Genomic DNA, 22315 nt, shown 5'->3' with positions numbered 1-22315 from the left:
TTGTATCAGAATGTCAGTCGTATCGATGCAGAACAAGCACAGGCTTGCAATCAAATGCACTTAAATTAGAATCCTGACTGTGCCGCTTACTAGTTGAGCAACTCCTGGTAAGCGAGTTTACTTTCAACACCTGGTTCTTCACCCAGGGTAAGGAGAGTAGCACCAATCTTACATGAGGATTAAGTATGAGGATTACTGCACATAGCCAGTGCCTAGCACGTAGCGGCAACCTGACAAATAACATTTAATATTATTGTAATGTTATTATTATTTTTTTACATAACAATTCTGCCAGGGTCCTTCAGCCTCTATTTCCTCCACTTTCTGACACTGAATAAATGATGACTATTAAGAATTAAAGATTTTACACAGTATTAGAATTTGGTTTCATGACTAGGAAGTTGTCTTCCTTTTCCGAAGTTATCTGCCCAGGTCATTTCTTTTGATGGTGCTTTGCTGACTTCAGCTATGTATTTGGAGAAGAGGCAGCAACACATGAGGGCACATGGGGGACTTCTAGGAGCTAGCAGTATTCTAGTTCTTTTTAAAAAATTTTTAACTGAAGTGTAGTTGACTTACTACATTATATTAGTTTCAGGTGTACAATGTGGTAATTTGATATTTTCATAAGTTACAAGCCATACAAAGTTATAAAATATTGACTATATTCCCTCTGCTGTACGTTACATCCTAGTAACTTATTTATTTTATACCTAGTAGTGTGTACCTCTTAATCCACTTCACCCCTTTTGTCCCCCCCCACACCTTCTGGTAACCACTAGTTTGTTCTCTGTATCTGTGAGTCTGTTTCTGTTTTGTTATATTTATTCATTTGTTTTGTTTTTTAGATTCCACATATAAGTGAAAACATACAGTATTTGTTTTTCTCTGTCTGACTTATTTCACTAAGTATGATACCTTTCAGGTCCACATTATTCTAGTTCTTAACTTGGGCGGTGGTTCCATGGCTGTTGCCTTTATAACAATCCATTAAAACTATACAATTTATGTTGTATGTTCTTTTCAATATTGATATCACCCTTCCCAATAAAAAAAAGATAACAGAGAAAAGGAAGTCATACTCAGTAGTTGATTAAAAACCAAACAAACCTCAAAACATTTATTGGGCCCTTACTATGTGCTTGGCATGGCGCTAAGTGCTTTCCACATACAACACAGTCAAGCAGGCACTGTCATTCCCACTTTAGGGCTGAGGAGACTAAAGCTTAGGATAAGGCAGTCTTCGCAAGGCTAGACACCTAGGACCTGTCCGATTCGCCCTTTCAGTACGTCGCAGTTGCCTTGCACAATGCGGAAGGAGAGCCTGGGCTTGCATGGGACACCAGGAAAGGACTAGGCTTCCTGACTTCTTCAATCTCTGGTCCAAATGCTTACGAGTCTCGAGTTGGTCACAGAAGTCCATTGTCAAGAGGCAGCTCTGCAGATTGGTTTCTGGATGACAGCCTGACTGAGAGATGTCCGGGTGACTGAGTGCCTGTAAGTCAGTGGCAGGCACAAACCCAGTCCCTGTGGTCTGCCCTGACTCGGCTTGTTAGTGGTCAAGAATGTGCCATCCCAGAGGGGGGTCGGGGGCACCAGGGGAGAGGGGTCCTCTCACACACTGATGGTGCAGGAGGCCCTCACCTCCTGCTGGCGGTAGAGGTGGCAGAACCTAACAGCCAGCTGTGGTCCGGGTGGTCTGACTTACTAACCACCTGAGTGCTGGAGGAGTAGAGGCTGACTGAACCCCCCAGCACATGGGCCTCTGTGCTCCTGCCTTGGGAGGTCCCCAAGAGGAATTGGCCTTGGGTCCTATCCTTACGAGGCTTACAGCCTTGCATGGACACGAGCTGCATACAAGAGTGATTACAACACAAGAATAACCGCCAAGAGATGCGCAGAGGGACCAATACATTTTTCTGAATGCTTAGCAGAAGGAGAGCTAGTTTCCAGCCGGGGTGAGGCAGGGGGTGTGAGAGAAGACCTCGTGCAGAAGGTATTTTTATTAGAAATTCTCTTCTTTTGCTGGCTTGTGGGCAGAGGTGGTGAGCAGGACACTGGCCCGGGGACTGAGTACAGGCTCTGCCCTTTCCTACTGTGGTACCCAGGTCAACATGCTCTATCCCTCGAGCCTTTGCCTCCTCATCTGTGTGAGGCAGTATGATGTTATCGTGACCAGAACAGACTCTGGAGCCAGATTTCCTGGGTTCAAATTCTGCCACTCTCGGCCGTGTGCCTGCAGGCAAGTCATTTGAGGTAGCTGTGCCTCAGTTTCCCTATTTCTAAAATGGGGGTAACAGTATATTCCATGAAGGGTTGTTGTGATGATTGAATGAACTTATAAATGTAGAACATTAGAATAGTGCCTGGCACACAGCTTGTGCTCTATGTGCAGCTATGATTGTTGGTGTTGTTAGTGTGGGGGTGGTATTAGGGTCAATATATAGATCAGGGATTAGGGCGAGCAAAGCCTGGTACACAGTATGCCCTGACTACAAGACGTTGTTCTTGTTATTATTGAAGTGCAGGTGAAATACAGAATTAGAAATGAAAAGGAGGGCCTCGAGGGAGTAGGAACAGTGTCAGCAAAGACAGGAGGCAAGAATGAGCAATGTGTGAAGAAGGAACAAAAAATAATCTAGTTCAGGTCCTCCATACAGGAGGCAATCTCTCTTCTGGTTTCTCAGCTTCCTGTGGACTCTTAGAATCCGTTAAAAAGGCCAATTTCCATCAGCTAATCTCCATGGCTTGCTTTTGAATGTTTTTTCTGGATGCAGGCCTCCTGGAGCATCTGCTCCCCGTCGCTCCAAGGATGGGTCTCCAGGGGATGTTCTGCTTCCCCCTGGGGCTCCTGTTTGGCTCTGTGCTCTTGGTGGCCTCAGCCCCGTCCGCTCTCGAGTCTTCTGGCTGCAGCGAGAAGGAGCAACAGGTCACCGTCAGCCACACCTACAAGATTGATGTGCCCAAGTCCGCCCTGGTCCAGGTGGAGGCTGACCCCCAGCCCCTCCGTGATGATGGAGCCTCACTCCTGGCCCCAGGGGAGGCTGAGGAACAGAACATCATCTTCAGGCACAACATCCGCCTGCAGACGCCCCAGAAGGACTGCGAGTTAGCAGGCAGCATCCAGGACCTCCTGGCTCGGGTGAAGAAGCTGGAGGAAGAGATGGCGGAGGTGAAGGAGCGGTGTAGTGCCCAGCGCTGCTGCCGGGGAGCTGCTGGTGAGCTCACCACCTGGTATCCATTCAACAAACACTGAATGAGCACCTTCATGTGTTCCGCCAGCCTCATGAGCACCCCGCCTCTCACTCTGGGTTTTCTCTAGGGGGTGCCACCATTGGCGCTTAGCTTCCAGGGGTTACCTTCAAGCCTGAGCAGGGAGGGACCAGCAACCCTTAAAGTGAGTCTGGACTCTTGGGTCAGTGCTTCCAGATGAGAACGCTTTTGGGTGCAGTTTTACCTGGGGATCCAGTCTCTATTGTAAGGGAAAGCCACGGGTTAGAGAGGAAAGCTCAATGGCCTTGGAGCTAGACAGGATTGGGTACAAATCCCAGTTCTGCCATTCTTTAGCTGTGTGACTTTGGGCAAATTCCTTAAGTTTCCTCAACTGTCCATTGAGGAGAATTCTATCAGCTAGTCTAGTTCTGAGAACTACGGATGATGTACAGAAGATTCCCGGCCATTAGGCAGAAAAGCGTGAACTCTTTTATCAGTAATAAAGCACCACAATTTTTTTTTTTTTTTGCGGTATGCGGGCCTCTCACTGCTGTGGCCTCTCCCATTGCGGAGCACAGGCTCCGGATGCGCAGGCTCAGCGGCCATGGCTCACGGGCCCAGCAGCTCCGCGGCATGTGGGATCCTCCCGGACCGGGGCACGAACCCGTGTCCCCTGCATCGGCAGGCGGACTCTCAACCACTGCGCCACCAGGGAAGCCCCTAGTACTACAATTTGATTTTACAAATAGTGAGTCCCCCCATCACCACATCTTTTTTTCAGCATAAACTACCAGGCTGATCCAGATGATACTAACCAGTGATACTTTGGCATATATTTTAATGCCTGAAGAAATCGCTACCGTTAAGAGCGCCTCTCATAAGCCAGACACAGAACTAGGCACGGAGGATGCTGTCATGAATAAAACAGCATGCAACTGCCCCTGAGGGACCTCGATGTCTAAAGTTTTTAGGAAGGAAAGAGGGTGTTCTGAGACAGGAGCTGGGGCTGGTGAAGAGACAGGGCTGACTGGCCTGCCCTCCAATTGCCTCTTGCTGTCTGGGGTTAGAGAGGGGAGCCTGGTTAATCCTTCTCCCGTCTGCCACCCCCATAATGAGATTGGGCTATTTGATAGCTTCTGCAGATCCACTTTTCCAGGCTTCACTTTGGGATCATTTCCCAAGGACCCAGCCTTGCTAGGTCCAGCCCCCTCCAACCAAGCTCTCACCCAGCCTGGAGCTCTCCTGCCTGGCCCCGGAGCCCTGTCCCTTAGTGTAAGCTGGCCCGCTGACATCCAGGTTGGAGCATTTAAGGCGGCTTCATAGAAAAGTACCAAACAATTAGCACCATTCACAGGGGAAGGAACCAAGAGAAGTCAAAGGAGCGCTCAGGATGAAAAGGGAAAGGCAAATGTGGTCCCTGTGGCTATTCAGACATAAAATATATCAATAGATTGCGCAGGTCCTCCTCTGGCCTAGGTTGGAAAAGGCAGACTCCCTGTGTTCCCCATAGGCCCTACCCTCCTCCACAGAAAGAGCTGTGCAGGACCCTGAAATCACCAGCCTGCTCTTAGGGGCCCCAGGGAAGGAGATGCCCCGCTCACAAGCCCTCAAGTCCCAGCTGACTGTTTTCCTCTCTCGGGCAGGTCTGAGTCACCACTGCAGCGGCCACGGGACCTTCTCCCCGGACACCTGCAGCTGCCACTGCGAGCAGGGCTGGGAGGGCGCCGACTGCGAGCGGCCCGCCTGCCCCGGCGCATGCAGCGGCCACGGGCGCTGCGTGGACGGCCGCTGCCTGTGCGAGCAGCCCTACGTGGGGGCCGACTGCGCCTACCGCGCCTGCGCGGAGAACTGCAGCGGGCACGGCGTGTGCGTGCGCGGCGTCTGTCAGTGCCACGAGGACTTCACGTCTGAGGACTGCAGCGAGCGGCGCTGCCCCGGCGACTGCAGCGGCCAAGGCTTCTGCGACGCGGGCGAGTGCTACTGCGAGGAGGGCTTCACAGGCCTCGACTGCGCCCAGGGTGAGAGCGGAGATGCGCCTTGGCCCGCCTCTCTTCTTAACTTGCCCCGGCGGTCCCCACGGCACCGTTTAACCATTAATTACATTTTGTCCTAAGAAGGGCACCCCCCCACCTTTCGCCTACATCAGAATCCACTGGAGGGCCTGTTAAAACACAGATTTCTGGGCCCCTCCCGCAGGTTCTGGTTCAGCAGGTCTGAGGGACGGCCTGAGAACTTGCATTTCTAACAAGTTCCATGCTGATACTGCTGGTTTGAGGACCATAGTCTTACCTGATGGTGTGTGCCTGTGTTAGGTGTTACTGAAAGAAGTCTTATGGCCCCAGGTGTTACTGAATGAAGTCTTATGGCCCCTGCTCGGGCCCTAGCCCTGCTGAGGCTCTCTGCCTGGTTAGGGGAGGGTTCTGGCTCTAGCAGCCAGTAACAAAACTTGAGCTGAAATCCACAAAGCACAAGCTTTACTCAGTGGCCAAAGAATGGAGAAATGGTAACTAAGTTCACAGATCAACTTCTCCCACACCTGGCAAGAGAGATTTAATCCTAATGAGTAAAGACAAAGGGAGTAGGAGTGAGGCTAATGGCGGGGAAGCATATGCTTTAGTCTACCTGAGAAGGAGCAGTGCTTTTTCGAGGGAGTGGGGAGCCACTCTCTTTTCATCCTTTTTTGGTCCTTAAAGTCCCAGTCATGGCTGCTGGCAGGTGTGTCATTTAATATGCTAATGTAGTAAAATGAGCATAGAGTGAAACTCAGGGTCTGTCAGAGGTCAGATGCACCATCTTGGTCCCAGCTGCTTCCATCTTTTTTGTTTGTTTGTTGGTAGCTTCCTTTCTCATCCCTGGACCATTTAATTTAAAGATTTATGTTAACTCCTGCTAAATGTGGAGGCTGGAGGGTTTTGAACAAAGACTTGGAGCAGCTCTGGCAACATAGGGGGTCAATATTAACTCCTAACCAGATAATAACTTTTGGGGGTCCACACTGGTGCCTTACACAGGCTCTGTATCCTCCACACCCACTGTCATAGTGTTAAGTATAAAGTAGGTGCTCAATGAATACATATTGGCTCTGGATTCCCACCCTTCTTTCCTCACCGTCTGCATGCTTGTTCCTGTTCTGTGTGCAGTGGTCGCCCCCCAGGGTCTGCAGCTGCTCAAAAGCACAGAGGATTCCCTGCTGGTGAGCTGGGAGCCCTCCAGCCAGGTGGACCACTACCTCCTCAGCTACTACCCCCTGGGGAAGGAACTCTCTGTCAAGCAGATCCAAGTGCCCAAGGAGCAGCACAGCTATGAGATCCTTGGCTTGCTGCCTGGAACCAAGTACATAGTCACCCTGTGCAACGTGAAGAAAGAGATTTCCAGCAGCCCACAGCATCTACTTGCCACCACAGGTGAGGAAGCAGCCAGATGCCCCAGGTTTCCCACTAGAGGCTCTGTTTTAAGCATTTTCTTCCATTGTCCCCACAAGTACCCTTCTACTACCCCAGGCCATCGCCCTGATTTGGGGTTTGGAAAACATAGCTGCTGCAATCCTAGGTTCTGAAGAAAAGTCTCCATTCTTGTTCCTCTCTCTTTCCTCCATGATTATTGGGTCCTCCAAGCCAGTGATGGAGCCTGCTGGTTTGGGGCTCACAGCATCTTCTCTATCCCTGAGATTAGTGAGGTCTGATTGCCCTGCACCCACATACAAGCAGCCTTGGAGTACACCTGCGTCCACCACTGTGAGCCACTGTGACCATTCAGCAAGATCAAGCTGGTATGGATGGGGGTCTGCTGAAGTCACCTGTATCAATTAGATTCATCTCAGCAGAAAAGAGAGGGTACAAACAGGGTAGCTGAAGGAAGTTTAATGAAGAGGTTATTTATAGAGGTATAGGTAGGGTTTGGAGGATGAAACACTCTAGGACTAGCATCAGTGGGGATCCACCCCAGTCTGAAGGGGCAGGGGATGGAAGTTGGTACTGAGACCCAGAAAGGACTTTAGGAGAGGGCTGCCTGATGGTAGAGGGATGCAGGCAGTCTACTGTGTCCCCACCAGGAGGGAGTGAGGAGATCAGTTGCCCCCTTCTGGTGACTCTCAATGGCTGAACATGACCAGAAACCAGAGGTCCAGGGAACCAGGCTAATGCATTTCATAGAGGTCATAATCTGGGATACGGAGCAGGAAGGAGGATGGATCTGGAGGGATGGAGTCTCCAGGGCACCACTAAAGGCTATCAAAATGCTTGGAAGGACAAGCATCATTGCTTATTCTTTAGAAATTCTTATTTTCTCATGGAAGTACTTGAGGCAGCCTAGATCTTCAAGGGTTTGGAGAAACCTAGTTGTTTGAGTGATTCGGATTCATTCCTTTTCTCAGCATACTTTATTGAACATTTACTATGTGCCAGGCACTGTCCTAGATGCTAATAAAAATGAGCTGCCTCCATCTTGCCCTAAACTCTTGAGGAAAATCCAGGGACATCCAGGTGGATGGGCCTTTGACATGCAGTGTCTTTGGAGAATCATCAGACTGCCTGTCCTTTTTGTGGTAAGGGTAGAATAGCGTAGGGATAGCTCAGTGTTGGAAAGAGCCACGAAGGACTTGTCATGCTTGGGAGGGCAATTTGTGATTGCCTTTGTCAACGCCCTCCAGCCAAAGACCCCTCAGGGCACCCCTGTAGTTGAACAAGTTGGGTTCATTGATGGTTGCAGCATCGGAGCACACACACCATGGGGGACCATGGGTGCCTCAGTAAGACAGTGTAAGAGGGGACTGGTGTAGAAGTTGGGCTTGTATTAGGTGATTTGGGGGAAGAGTTAAGGAAGCAGGGATTTGCTTTGGATTGCATGCTGTCAGGAACTGGGGGTAATCCTTTGATTGGTATCTTAGTGACTCTTATGTAGAAAGAGGGCAGACTAGATGGAGGCTAAAGCTGTCATTGGTAAAAAAGGAACAGTCACTCATACCAGTCAGGAGGGAGGATGTTTAGTCACTTTTGTGAGTTGGACAATGTTTCGTTCATGTTTTGCCTGGGTGCAGATGTGATCTTGGAATCGTCTCGTTTGGTCTTAATTTGGCATGGCCACAGAGCACCTTGTCTGCTGTTGATGTCCTGTGGAATGGTTTATGTTCAACAGGAGAGCACCAAGGCCCACCTGTGAGAGCCAGGCCAGCTCCCAGCTGTCGGGCTCCTTTTCTCTTTCCCCCCCTTTTTTTTTTTTTTTTTTTTTTGCGGTACGCGGGCCTCTCACTGTTGTGGCCTCTCCCGTTGTGGAGCACAGGCTCCGGACGCGCAGGCTCAGCGGCCATGGCTCACGGGCCCAGCCGCTCCGCGGCATGTGGGATCCTCCCGGACCGGGGCGGTAACCCGTGTCCCCCACATCGGCAGGCGGACTCTCAACCACTGCGCCACCCCATTTTTGTCTGTGGCTGCATCTGCGTTTAGACAGGATGGTGCTCACAGCCTCTCAATGAAGAGCCGAGACACCTGTTCTGAAAGTCTTAGCAACCCCTCTAGGCTTCTTGCTCTAGGGACTTGTAAAATCCTGTGACTGTGAAGTCGTCTTTCTAATCGGATTCAAGTGAAACCCATTCTGGTTTGCTCCTCCGGGGAGCCTCAGCCTGAGAGACACTTATCCCCATAATAATCTTGAACATTTTCATTAAGATCCTGCTTTTTCACTTGTGAGCCATGTAGGGCCCCTTCTGTAATCCTTGAGTCACTTTCATTACTCGCCTCTTGACCTGTTCCCTCAAGGAATTCCCATCTTTGAGGGAAGAACCTGGAGGCGGGCAGGTAGAAGGCAGAGCTTGGGCAGGAGTGCTTCAGGGGAAACGCTCCTTGAGCTTCTTTATCCATAACAGAGGGAATCAGAAACATTCAGAGCCATGGGACCTTGAGAGCGTAGAGTTCACCCCTTGCCTGATGCACAAATTCTCTGTCCTACGTCCTTGACAAGGGGTCAGTCAGTCTGGTGGGAACACCTTCAGAACCAAGGCACTGGAGGTGAGGAAGGGGCGAGGCTGAAAGTCTGGGGGCTTCTCTTTCCTGTTACAAACTTCAGGCCAGGTGACATCGGCCTGGGATATGGACATTGGAACTCAAAGTGTTCCCGGAGACCCCAGACCCCTCTTCAACACCACCCAACGGTTCTTCCCACAGAGCCACATCAGCGATCCATTCCTTTGTAATAAGCATTATATTTTCATCTTTTTCTGAGTGGAGGGGTGAACATTTAGCCATGACTACTTTACTATGGGAGTTCCCTGGTGGTCTAGTGGTTGGGATTGCAGAGGCCTGGGTTTGATCCCTGGGTTTGGCTCAGCGTGGCCAAAGTACAAATCAAATAAAATAAAACACTGTACTCTCTTAAAAAAAATACTTTACTGTGAGTAAATGTGCACAGTAACTCTCTTCCTTCACAGGATGTACCGGTGGGGCAACTGAGGACACCAGGTACCTGGTGGAGGTGCTAAAATTTGGTAGAAGGTGCAGGAAGGATACTCAGAAGGACCAACTTAAAATTCTCCTACTTCGTAGCTTTGCCTGTGTTTAATCCTTATAGGAGAATTTGAGAGAAGGGGAAGGAGCTGTGATTTGGGAGACTGAGGAAAGAGCTGGTTGTATTACCAGTGTTATACTCCAGAAAATTGGAAATACATTTCCCAAACTCTACCTGGAGGGGCCTTGAGCTTCTCATCCTGAGGTTGAGTCTCTGTGGGCAGGGGCTCTGCAGCTAAAGGGTGAGTGTTTAGTTCAGAGCTGTGTGAACCCTGGCCGAGCGGGTTGGCTGGTTGGCCTAGGAGGCGAGGTTCAGGGCTTGGCCACAGCAGCGTGGACAGGGCGGACTGCATGGCATCTGATGGGGTGGGATGGGGGAGAGGCTTCCCAAGGGACAGTCTATCCTCCATGGACAATGTGAAAACCAACCATTATTTGCTACTTTGGTAGTTCTAGGACACCTCCTAAGGACTGTGTCCTGGGGCTGAAGCCTGCTTTCAGTGTGTCAAGAAAGGGAGCTGACCTGGGAGCCAGTGTCTTGTTACAGACCTGCAGGCCCCTGATGTTCACTGCTTTCTCTTGCCCTCCCTGACCCCTGCCCTAGATCTTGCTGTGCTTGGCACTGCCTGGGTGACGGATGAGACTGAGAACTCCCTCCATGTGGAGTGGGAGAACCCCTCGACCAAGGTGGACTACTACAAGCTGCAGTATGGCCCCCTGACAGGGCAAGAGGTGGCCGAGGTCACCGTGCCCAAGAGTAGTGACCCCAAGAGCCGGTATGACATCACAGGTAAGAGCCAACACTGGGGATGTGAGATGTTTGCTGGTGGACGCTGAGGCGGGGACAGTGCGTGCAGAGGGGACCAGCATCTGTAGCACTCAGGTGTGCACAGAGGGTCCTGGGGCCTTGGGAATCACCTGAACCCTGACCCAGGAACTCCCAGAGGTGAGCCCACTCTGGGGGCCCGAGGTCTCTGCTCCAGCATTCCAGCACTGCCTCTGGAAGCTTGGAGCACCTGGGTAACAGATTACACATCCGAAATGTTCTCCCAAGTCAGCTAACCCTCTGGAAGCCCCTGTCTGTGTCTCGGGGTGGATTTGATGGGACACAGACATTCCTTTTGGAAGAACTGTTGTGTGTGTGTGTGTGTGTGTGTGTGTGTGTGTGTGTGTGTGAGAGAGAGAGAGAGAGAGAGAGAGAGAGAGCGAGAGAGAGAGAGAGACATTGGTTGACTGAGGTTGGTTCGTTCAGTGCCATATGTGGAAGGAGCTGAGCTAGGCGGGCCTGGTGTAGGGCGCTCCTATCCCAGGTGACAGAACTAACTCTGGGAGAGCTGGAAATCAGATGGCTGCAAACAGAACGGGGCCACGTAGGGCTGGGTAATGTTTTGTGACACCTGAAGTTTGTACAATTTTCAGTGTCCTCTTTAAGAAAAGTAATACACAAAGCACGAATACCCAATTCAGCACATGGCCTTGGAAGGGGCTGGTGCAGGTGAGGGGCCCTGAGGCTTTTTAGCTCCACGGTGAGTCCTCCTCTGGGGCCTTGTCCTGCCATCTACTCTCTGCATTCTGTCTTGAGAGGTCACCTTGCAGTTCTCAATGTTTTGTGCGGTGGCAGATCACGTGTGTGCCTCATACATGCTGCTGTTTGCCCGCAGTTCACCACCAGAATCTGAATATTTGTGTCATGAGAAACAGTCATTCAAGTTGCCGCTACAGAGAAACAACAAACAAAGATAAAGAAAAAAGAAAAAGAAAGGGCAAATTAAAGCAAAGAAAATAAAGAGGGAAAAATTAAGCTAATTATTACAATGGGCAGGAAAGAATCTTTTGAGGGAAAAGGATTGTTGGGAGCAGAAAAACATTTGGGCTGTAAATACAATTGGGAAATAAGGTCTCAGTGGTCCAAGGAAGGAGCTGGAACTCCATTAACTTCATCTCATCCGCTCTGGCCCGCGCTTCATGACGGATAAGCTCCGCAGTGATGCCTCGTATTCCACTGGTCCTGCAGCTCTTTAGCTGCCTTAGGTAGATTATAGTCTTGAGGAGAGAAGCTTAGCCCTCTCCACACCCTCACAGGAGGAATCCTGAGGAAGAGCAGTGCTGGGGCTCGAGGGTCTGGAGCCTGTACTCACACCCAGCACTGGCTGCTTGTTTCTAGGTCTGCAGCCCGGGACAGAATATAAGATCACAGTCGTCCCCATGAGGGGAGACCTTGAGGGCAAGCCGATTCTCCTGAATGGCAGGACAGGTAAGAACAACAGGGAGGCACTGTGAATGCATCTCATGTTTGTATTCTGATATTTTCTTGGCTGACTCCTCTTTGGATAAAAACTCTGGGATCTGTGTGTAGAGACAGCCTGTCTCTTTGTGTACTGACATCTTTTGGGGGGCAGGAGAGGGGAAGCAAACTTCTTCTATTTCAAATATGTTTTGCCGTTGAAAATCTCTTCCAGGATCCTGGAGTCAAGGGGAAAGGCCATTTCCAGCACTTTCTGCTTATTTTAATAGCTTCAATCACTGGGGTTTTTTTTTTTAAGGCATTTATTATCTTGGACCTAGGCATACAGCTCCACATTACTTAAGACAGGTGATTTATAAATTTTTTCTTGTCATTCCTGTGGTGTTTTCATGACAAACACACTCAGGGAGTTTGCTTTAAAATGTCAAAAGATATTAAAGACTTTCACATGGGAGTAGCAATAGATTTAGCATCTGCAGATTGAGAAAATATGCAATGACAAACGTTGCTATAAATCAGTAACATGTGACAGTCAGTTTGTAATTATTAATCAGAAAAGAATTTGACATCCTTGTAGTTACATATGCAAGATATCCTATGTAAGTTTTAGTTTTTAGGCAGTGCTTGAGCCTGTATTGAATTGTGAGCCTTCTGCGGTCACCCTGTGCTCCTGCCAAGTCGAGTCGGGAGGTGGTGATCTAGAGCCTATAGCCACCCGCTAGAGGCTAATCCTTGGAGCCGGCAAAGAAGGGATCTTTGAATTTTGAGACTTCCTTGAAAAGTTTCATAGTTCTTTTCAGTTCAGTCCTGGCAGTAGCTGGTTAGGGTGGTGAGAATAAGGGTGAGATGGTGCAAGAATTGAGTTCACTATTTCAGCTGCCAAATAGGTTGCATATCTGGAGTGTGAAAGAGTTACAGAGTTGGGCAATTATAAAAGATACTTTAACTTTCAACCATACAGTATAGACTGTGCAGCCTGCATGAATGGTGAACTAGTGAAACACGTTGGTGAATTCGAAAATGGCAAGTCCTTCCTTGCTTCTAGTGCCTTTCTCTTTAGCTGTGAATTAATTGAGAGCCTACCATGCACAAGGCATTATACCACTAAGCACTTCTCATAAATTATCTCATTTAGTTCTCATCATAATCCTGTGTGGTAGGTCCTATTATTATTTCCAAGTCACATATAAGACAACTGAGGCTTGGAGAAATTAAGCTCAAGGTCGCCCAGCCGGGAAATGATAGGGCTGGGATTTGAACCCAGGATGTCCACTTTGGTGGACCCCAAACTAAAATGCCACCTACTTTTACTTCTCTGTCCATTATTTCTGGTTAATTTTCATACTGTTTACTCCATAACTAAAAAAAAAAAAATTCTGTGAGTCCTCATTGTCTTTGGATAACATAGACTTCTTTTATCTTGGCCTCTGTGGGCCCCTCCAACCTGGGCCATTGTTCTCAAAACTTCCCAACAGGAAGCCTTCCTGCAGCTGGACTGTTCTTGGGCTCCCTAACACAGAAGGCTTATCTCTACCTCGTGGGTTTGGTTGTGTTGTTACCCCTGCCTAGGAAATTCTCCACTGTTATCTCTAGCTATCAATTAATTCAGTTCAACAAACATTAATTGCAGAGTACCATTGGGTCCTAGAGACACAAGCCCTTTAGATACTTCCAAAGATGATGAGCTCTGGTCCCTGCCCTTCAGGGGCTCACAGCAGTAATATCGCTCATCCTTCTGGGTCATCTCCAGCGTTAGCTGCTCCACTGAGGCCTTCTCGGACAATTTTAAATGGCAGCCATCTTTGCCTTTGAATTTCTAGAGCATTTAATTACATATGGCCTTGAATTGCTAGTTAACCTTTCAAGCATATTATCCCAACTAGAAGTTGAGCATTCAAGAAATGTTTTTTTATTGTCAATACTATTCTAAAAGCAGGATGGGATATTTTATTGGATTGCAAATAAATTTGTGTTATGTGTCTTACCAACATGAAAATAAAAGACACAATAATTTCTAAGGTCAGGAAGCACTCTCAAACCTGGCTAGACAATTAATGTAAGGGGGAAAAAAAAAGAATCTCTCTTTCCTCCAGGTGTTTTGCATTCCATGAAATGGAAAAACACTGGAATATAAGAATGGCATAAGCATGTGCAGCGAGGAAATGGCACAGTTCAGGTATTTTCCACTCAGTGGAACTAATACCATGAAAGTGAAAGGGTCGATTGGAAATGCTCACCCTGTTAACATACTCAAAGTGCGCTGAAAGGCACTTCTAGAGAGGCAAGGCTTTAGAAACAGATCAGTTTCCGGAGAAGCAAGCACCGGCCAGGCCAGTGTCTCCAGGGAGAAATGTCCCTGAACTCCTCCATCAGACTGTCACAGCCACTTCACATCAAATGACAAGAGAGGCAGGCCCCTAACTAAGAGGTGATGCTATCCCTTTTTTCTTCATTTCTCCATCTGTAAAATGAAAGGTTGGACTAAATGCGTTTCAAGTCCCTTCTCTTATTTTTTTATGATTATGATTTTTTAATCATGTCTGTAAGTCATGCCTTTCCATGGCGAGTCTAAAACAAAGGACCGCTTTCTTTGTTATAATCTCCCACGCTCCCATGCACAGCAGAACATAGAGCCTGGCATATTCGCTTAACAATTTTCTCAGAACTTTTCCCCTTAGACTATGTTATGAAATAGAAGTTTTGGCAACTCTTATTATCCTTTTCGCTTTTTATTGCTTCCCAAACACAATGCTTCATTTTAAAATGGCCCAGCCCCCAAAACTTTCCTTCTCAAACTCCTTCATGTTTCAAGATGAGCTCCTGTCAACACTCAGAACTCCTGTCTCTCACAGCCTCCCCACACATACACCCAATAGCTGAAAAACGATGAGGATCTCTAGCATTTGTGTGTTCTAGGTACCGTGGGGCTTCATAAACATTATATTCGGTCCTTCTAAAAGCATTGTAAGCATTATTATTCCCGTTTCACAGGTGAGAAAATTGAAGCCTACAAAGTTTAGGAGATTCAGAGTGAACTAGTGAATGGCGTTTGAATTTAGGTTCGCTTTCCAGAAGCAAAGCTAGAGGATAGCAGGAAGGTGGGTTGATCTCTTTGCGTACATTCTCTACAAATGGTGCCTTTTGAATAATTTTATTGCCACAATGAAAGCAGTAGAGGAGACCTGAGAAAGCATAGCTGCTATAGTCCAGAGGCACCTCTTCCGTGAACTCACCTTCAAACCAGTAGCATAGGCCCTGTCCCCCATCTCTGCCTCCAAACCCATAATATCCTCATGGATTTCAGACCTTGGTTGTTCCATTTTCCACTACGCCACCTGGGTGACTCACAAGTGGCCGTTGTGAATGGAGAAGGCTGTCCCTAATGCCTGTGGCCATGGGTTGGAGTGTGGACCCGTGCTGTTGGGTTTGCCAGCATAGACTGAGGACAGCCGTGCCCTACCCAATCCTGTGGTGAATCTTGTTATAAAGTGGAATAATCTTTCCTGATGTGTCTAGAGCTCTTAATTAGCCTTTTCTGTATCCTCAGTTTTGTAAATTAAATCTCTGACACGGGACTTACCTTTATTCCAATACATGCACTCAAAAGTGAATCCTACCTATCAAGCCTCTTAAATCTTGTTTTAAATCTCCCTAACCTCACTGGCCCTGAGAAAGGTCCCACCAGGGCCGCTGGTGTCCAGCAGGTGGGAAGTTGCAGCCTGAGGAGGAAGTTGGGGCTGGGGTGGCAGGGCCTGTCTCCCAGTTGAGGCTGCTGCTGGGACTCCTGTAGGATTTGGCCAGCTGCTGCAGCTACCAGAAGGCTTTGTTCCACGGCAAAGACTATTTATGATCCTCACATTCCTTCTTGGCAGAGAGGGGGGTTTTGGTCCTGCTAAGCTGGCTTCTTCCAATGATGTGGCGTATTGTGCGGGGTCACAATATCACTGAGGCTTTCCTTCTACATCTGTATCTTGGCATCTGATTCCCATCCTGAAATTTATCCAAAAAAGAGCAGCTCTTTGAAGAGCCTCCTACTGACTTAAGTTGTTGTTGTTGTTAGGGAGTTGAGAGAAAAGGGGCAGGGAGTCCTGAGTTCCAGGCTGGCCCAGCCTCTCACTGGCTTTATGGGTTTGGAGAAGTCCCATCTCCTCTCTGGGCTTGGTCTCTGTAACCCTGACATGGTGTGATTCTATTTTTCCTTCCTACCTTCTCACTCTTCATAGCCAAGATGTCTTTTCCTGGTTCTCCTCCATTCCTGGGGGTTCTGGGACTGTTGGCGGGGGAAGGAGCTTCAGGGCTGTGTGTCAGAAATCAGACCTTGTGTCAGAAATCTATACTCTCCTGAATTGGTTCCCATAATCACTGGTGGCAGCTTATCCCTGTTCGGCCAAGTGGGATGGACTGGCCTCAATCCATAGAAAGTGATGGAAAGACAACATTCAGTTTCTTCTTTGAGGGTCATTCTCTCATCTTTCTGATCTCTGCTTTCCTAGATGTTAGATTATTACAGTGGCTGCCACAGAGCTAAATTGTGTAATCCCCAGAGGTAGCCCCTCATCTCACGTTCATTCCTATGTGCTTTTTATCTCTAAGAAAAGGTGTGTTACATAAGCTTACTTTTTGCAAATAACCTACAAAGCTCTAATGTGTCTAAAAAACCAACTGCCATTGATTGACCACATACTATGTGCCAGGAGCTTTTCATACATTACTCTATCAAACCTCATAATAATAACATAATATTTCCTCCATCCACCCAGCTGGATGTGATGGATCTCGAGAGGGCTGCACACGCAGGCAGCCCTGACCCTTCAAAGCCATGGACCTGTGCTGAGGGTCCTGGCAGCCGTGGTGGCACGCACTGATCTGGGGCAGGGAGTGGTGGTGGGAGGCACTTCTGGGGCTGTGGGTTGTACAGATGTGGGAGAGGATGAGGGCCAGGGACTTCAAGAGGCAGGACTCTCTGGGTGTTCCCCATCTTCACTTTTCCAGTCCAAATGTCCCCACTCCCGATTTGGTACCAATTTCCCCCTATTGACATATCACCATTGGAGGCTCTCTTCATTGCCTCCCTGTCATGTGCAGAATCATGCTATGCACAGAAAGGGGCAATGGGATGAGGTGGGAGTCCTCTCCCCTGCTGTGTACACTTTTTCCTGAGCATCCTCTTAGAGCCTACCGGAGCCCCCAGAGGGCCAGGACATGGCCCTGTTAGTGTCTGTGTTCTGACTGCACTGCCCTTTCATCCCAAGAGGCCCACTCTACCAAATGGGTATGAGGTATGCCCAGACCCTGTCTCCCAGAGGCAACAGTCTGGGACCATTTCCTCTTTCTAGTTGCCACTCCAAGTTCCAATCCACTAGTGCTTCTGGGTTTCAGGTTGCAAGAAATTTTCAGGTCATACTTTATCTATTTTATTTGTAGTTTAGTATTATCATTCTTAGTAGTAGTCGTAGTTCCATAAGAAGAGGCCGATGGTAGTGCCGCTTAGCCTATGGTGGTATAAGGTGGAAATGTGTAGTCTTTGGTAGATAGGACTGGGTTCAGATCTTGGCTTTACCAGTTAATATGTCCAAAAGTAAACCCTTGGTCCCATTCCTCTCCCTAGCTTCTACTGAAAACCCTGCCCTCCCTCAGATCTCCCCATCTCTGTAAATGGTCACTCCTTTCTGCAAATTGCTAAAGACCCAAACCAACAAGTCATTACAGCCCACATCAAATTCATGAGCAGATTCTGGCAGCTCTGTCTTTGAAATCTCCCCAGCCCACTTTCATCTGCCACAGTTGTCCACGTTCCTGTCATCTCATATATAAACTGTTGTAGCAGCTTCCTAGGTGACCTCCGCTCTTGACCTGCAATAGTCTGTACTCTCTGCAGCAGCCAGAGGGGTCCTTTTATAAAACAAGTCAGATCATGTCATTCTCCTGTGAAAACCCCCCAGAAGCTTCTCATCTCATTCAGTGCAAAAGCCAAGTTGTTACAATGACTTTCAAAGGCATCTATTTGCCTCTTCACCTCATTGGCCTCACCTCCAGCCACTCAACCTCCTCACTTACTCTGTCCGGATGCACTGGCCTCCTGCTGTTCCCCAAATACGTGGAGCAGGGTCTTTGAACTTGCTGCTCCCTCTGCCGGGAATGAGGTTGCCCAGATTGCATGTGGCCCAATGCCTCATTTCATTTCAGTCTTTGCTCAGCTGTTACCTTCTCACTGACCTTCCTTCTAAAATCACAAATATCTTTTGTTCCTCACTTTCTAATTCCTTTACCTTGCCCTATTGGGCTTCCCAATACTATCCCCACTTGTTTGTTGTCTGGCTCTTCCAGGAGAACGTAAGCTCCCTGGTAGAGAGTCTTTATTCTCTTCATTGCTTATATTAGTTTCCTAGGGCTGCTATAACCAAGTACCAAAAACTGGGTGGCTTAAAACAGAAATTGAGTGTCTCATGGTTATAGAGGCTAGAAGTCTGAAATCAAGGTGTCAGCAGGGCCATGCTCTCTCTGACAGCTCAAGGTGTTCCTTCTTTGTCTCTTCCAGCCTCTGGTGTTCGTTGGCAATCCTCGCATTCTTTGACTTGTAGATGAAGCGCTGCAATCACACGGCTGTCTTCTTCCTGCGTGTCTTCATCTTGTCTTTCCTTGTATGTGTCTGTCTCTGTGTCCAAATTTCCCCCTTTTATAAGCACAGCAGTCATATTGGATCAGGCCCACCCTAATGCCCTCAAGTTAAAATAACTTGATTATATCTAGAAAGACCCTATTTCTAAATGAGGTCACATGTTGATGTACTTCGGTTTAGCACTTAGATATACCTCTGCAAAGGGCGGAGGACACAACTCATAACACTGCTGAGTCCCCAGCTCCAAGTAGGCACTCAGTGATTGTTTAAAGAATGAGTCAGGGACTACCATTTACTATCTGTGTGACCTTGGGCAAATTATCTAAACTCTCTGAGTCTTGCATATAATTAGTGATCTAAAAATGGTAACCGTTATTAATTTCCCCAATTAGTACATGGAGAATCTGATAAATGCCTTATGTTGTTGCTATGAAGTCTGCTAAAGTAATGTATGAAAAGCACCTGGCACTTAATATGTGGTCAGTAAATGGCAGTTGATTTGTTAAATAAAATATGCACTGTCTCTGGTGATGGAATGTATTTCATTTCCTTGCACACAAATAAAACATGGCCACTGTGCTTAAGAAAGGTGCATTGTAGCTGATGTTAAAGAATGTAGCTATGTAAAGTTGTAACATCTCTGCTGGAAAACTCTTGGCCAAGAGAACTACAACAAGATGGGGAAGAAGAAAAATGCTTAGGTTTCTGAGAGTAAGAGACTTTTTTGTGTGTCTTTAACCAAAAGTATCCCGATCTATTTGTAAGTAGGGTTCTCAGGGCAAGCATCTTTATTCGTGACCTTGATGGATGCACTCAGATGGTTTGCAAATGATAAGAAGCTGGAAAGGAAAGTGGCCATGTTGGATGAAAGACTAAATTATAAATGGAATCCATAAGATAAAATATAACAAGGATAATTGGTGGATCCAGGACATGTATTATATGCAAAAAATGGGGGAGATGTAGCTTAATGTGAAGGTTCTCAACATTTGAGGTACATCAGAATAACCTGTAGAGTTTTGCATACTTGTTTTTAAAATAGAGATGTCAGGGCGTATTTCAGACATGCTGAAGTAGACCCTCTGGTGGTGGTACTTAGTAGGTGTCCAATGTTGGCAAAGGTTGAGAGCCCCTGGGGTAACCGGGACAAGTATGAAAAACTTAGGGATTTTTCTGAGACTGTGGGATGAGGCTATGTTATTGGGGGGTAAAGTGTCTGGGACATGGAGGGCATTTTGTTCTGGGTTGGTGCTTCTAGAATATAAAGTCTGCATGAGCAGGGATTTCTGACTATTTTGTTAATTGGTGATTCCTGAGTGCCATTACATGGCCATGGCATGGGATGGATGCTCAGCGAATTGTTGAATGAATGAGCTAAGTTTTGGGAATTTTTCTCTGAAAAGGGAAAGACAAGAGCATGTTTAGATGTAAGTGCCAGGTCTAGAAATTCTAAGTTGGAAGTTGGGAAGTTAATAATATAAATTTATAACATAATATAGTATGATATGATATAATATAATTGTTTTTATAAGTTGGAAGTTGGGAAGTTGATAATATAAGTTTATAATATAATATAATTAATATAATACTTTTTAACTTATAAGTGCATAAATTAGCGAGGTGAAGCTGTTTGATTAAAGGAGAATTAGGAAGGAGAATGAGAATTATTCTTGAATACTTGCTGGATGGTCTCCAGGAAGAGGAATTAGGTGTATTCTATATGCCCACCAAGGGTAGACATACTCAAAGGAGTAATACTTTAAGTGGCCACACTTGGAGGAGTTTTCTCTAATGTGCTCATTGATTATAAAATGGAAGTCCATCAGTAAGACCTTTCTCAGCTTAGGGTTCAAGCAGAGGCCAGTTGTCTACCTGTCACAGATGATGGAGAGGGCCTCTTGCATTGCATAGACTATGGAACCAGGTCACCCAGATGCACTCAATCTTGAAACATTTGTGATCTTGACCAGCCAGATGCCTTCTCTACTTTTTCTTTCTCATATATTTTTATGAAGAGATTGATAGTCCAACCAATTTGGTCACTGATCGAGTGACAGAAGACACAGCGATGGTCTCCTGGAACCCAGTCCGGGCTGTCATTGATAAGTATGTGGTGCGCTACATCTCCACTGACGGGGAGACGAAGGACACAGCTGTGTACAGGGAGCAGAGCAGCACCGTCCTGACAGGCCTGAAGCCGGGAGAGGTGTACAAAGTGTACGTGTGGGCTGAGAGGGGCAACCAGGAGAGCAAGAAGGCCGACACCAAGGCCCTCACAGGTAACAGAAGGATGGGAGTCTTCACTCATTCTTACTGTCTCCCATCTCTAAAGAAACAGGTTTCCTTATGGCAAGGAGAAGATTGATTTTTGAATCAGGAGGCTGATGCCTACCTAGCATCAACTTTTTCGTTTGCAGGTGTGTGGGTGGGGGGTTGCAAAGGCAATTTCAAATTTCATAATTATGAATTTTTTCCTTTTTAACCTCAAGCAAAAGAGACCATCCTTTTTATTTGATACAGAAGGTCATACTTATTTGGGTTGGAATTCCATATGCAACTCCCTTGGAGTAGAGGAACACTTTCTAATTTTCATTTTTTGGACATTAAAACTCAAAACATTGGGCTGACAGTGAATTTGAATGCTCATCTCAGTTTGCAGTGACTGTACAGGCATGTTGCATGTTATCTGGAGCTCTCTTTCAGACCATGGAAATGGTTTGCCTCCTGAGTCAACATTTACCAAATGTACCAATTCTGACTTGAAGCTTTCAGAAAGTGTGAGGGCTCCCTTACTCCATCCAGTTGTTCTGCTCAGCTGGGGCCTGCGGGTGTCCTGAGGCTGCATGGGGGTGTATCCCAGATATTCCTTCTGCTTAAAACCTCCTCTGATGCTGTCCCTGAGTTCAGAGAAGCCTAATCCTGGAGTCCACTTGAAGTTCCAAACACTTGACAGGAATCATAGAAAACAATTCACTTATTGAGTGGCCTTTTTTGTGGACACTTAGTGTAGAGACTCTCAGAGAAGCTGATAATTGGTTAGGAATATGGTTTCAGAAGCTTGACTGTCCAAGTTTTAATCTCAGCTCTACCATTTACTAGCTGAGTGATTTGGGGCAAGTTGCTTTGCCTCTGTTCCTCAGATTCTTGTCTGTAAAATGGGGCATATGATCTACATCACTGGGTTAGTGTGAGGGTTACATGAGTTAATTCATGTAAGTGCCTGACATAGAGAGTGCTACATAAATGATAGTCATGCTTATTTCTTAAATGTGTCTTAGTCTGTTCGGGCTGCTATAGCAAAATACCATAGACTGGGTGGTTTAAATAACAGAAATTTATTTCCAGCAGTTCTGGAGCCTGGAAAGTCCCATGATCTGGGTGCCAGTTGGTTCATTTATTGGTGAGAGCTCTCTTCTTGGCTTACAGATGGGCACCTTCTTCCTTACCTGGTGGAGGGAGGAAGTTCTGGTCTCCTCTTCTTCTTAGGAAGGCACTAATCCCATCATGGGGGCCCCCATCCTCATGACCTCTTCTAAACCTAATTACCTCCCAAAGGTTCTACCTCCAAATACCATCAAATTGGAGGTTAGGGCTTCAACATATAAACTTTTGTGGGGGGACACAAACATTCAGTGCACAGAAATGTTAATCTACATTTGGCCTTGAAGCACTTTGTGTTGCATAGCCTCCTGGGGCCAGATGGGCCTTGTCTTCTCCAGGGGAAGGAGAAGTTGACAGTAA

The 22315-nt window shown here is 47.2% G+C and overlaps 1 protein-coding gene across 1 annotated transcript in view; it reads left to right on the top strand.

The window, feature by feature from the left end:
* Nucleotides 1-2812: 2812 nt before the first annotated feature.
* Nucleotides 2813-22315, top strand: part of TNN (tenascin N) — a 52505-nt gene continuing 33002 nt past the window's right edge. The window contains exons 1-6 of the mRNA XM_060142174.1: nt 2813-3218; nt 4857-5231; nt 6354-6617; nt 10315-10500; nt 11875-11964; nt 20590-20853. Of these exons, the coding sequence (XP_059998157.1) occupies nt 2813-3218; nt 4857-5231; nt 6354-6617; nt 10315-10500; nt 11875-11964; nt 20590-20853 (1585 nt within the window). The remainder of the gene's footprint in view (nt 3219-4856; nt 5232-6353; nt 6618-10314; nt 10501-11874; nt 11965-20589; nt 20854-22315) is intronic.

Source organism: Lagenorhynchus albirostris, chromosome 2, assembly GCF_949774975.1.
Source record: "Lagenorhynchus albirostris chromosome 2, mLagAlb1.1, whole genome shotgun sequence".
Lineage (NCBI taxonomy): Eukaryota > Metazoa > Chordata > Mammalia > Artiodactyla > Delphinidae > Lagenorhynchus > Lagenorhynchus albirostris.
This window is presented reverse-complemented; position numbering and strand designations above follow the sequence as displayed.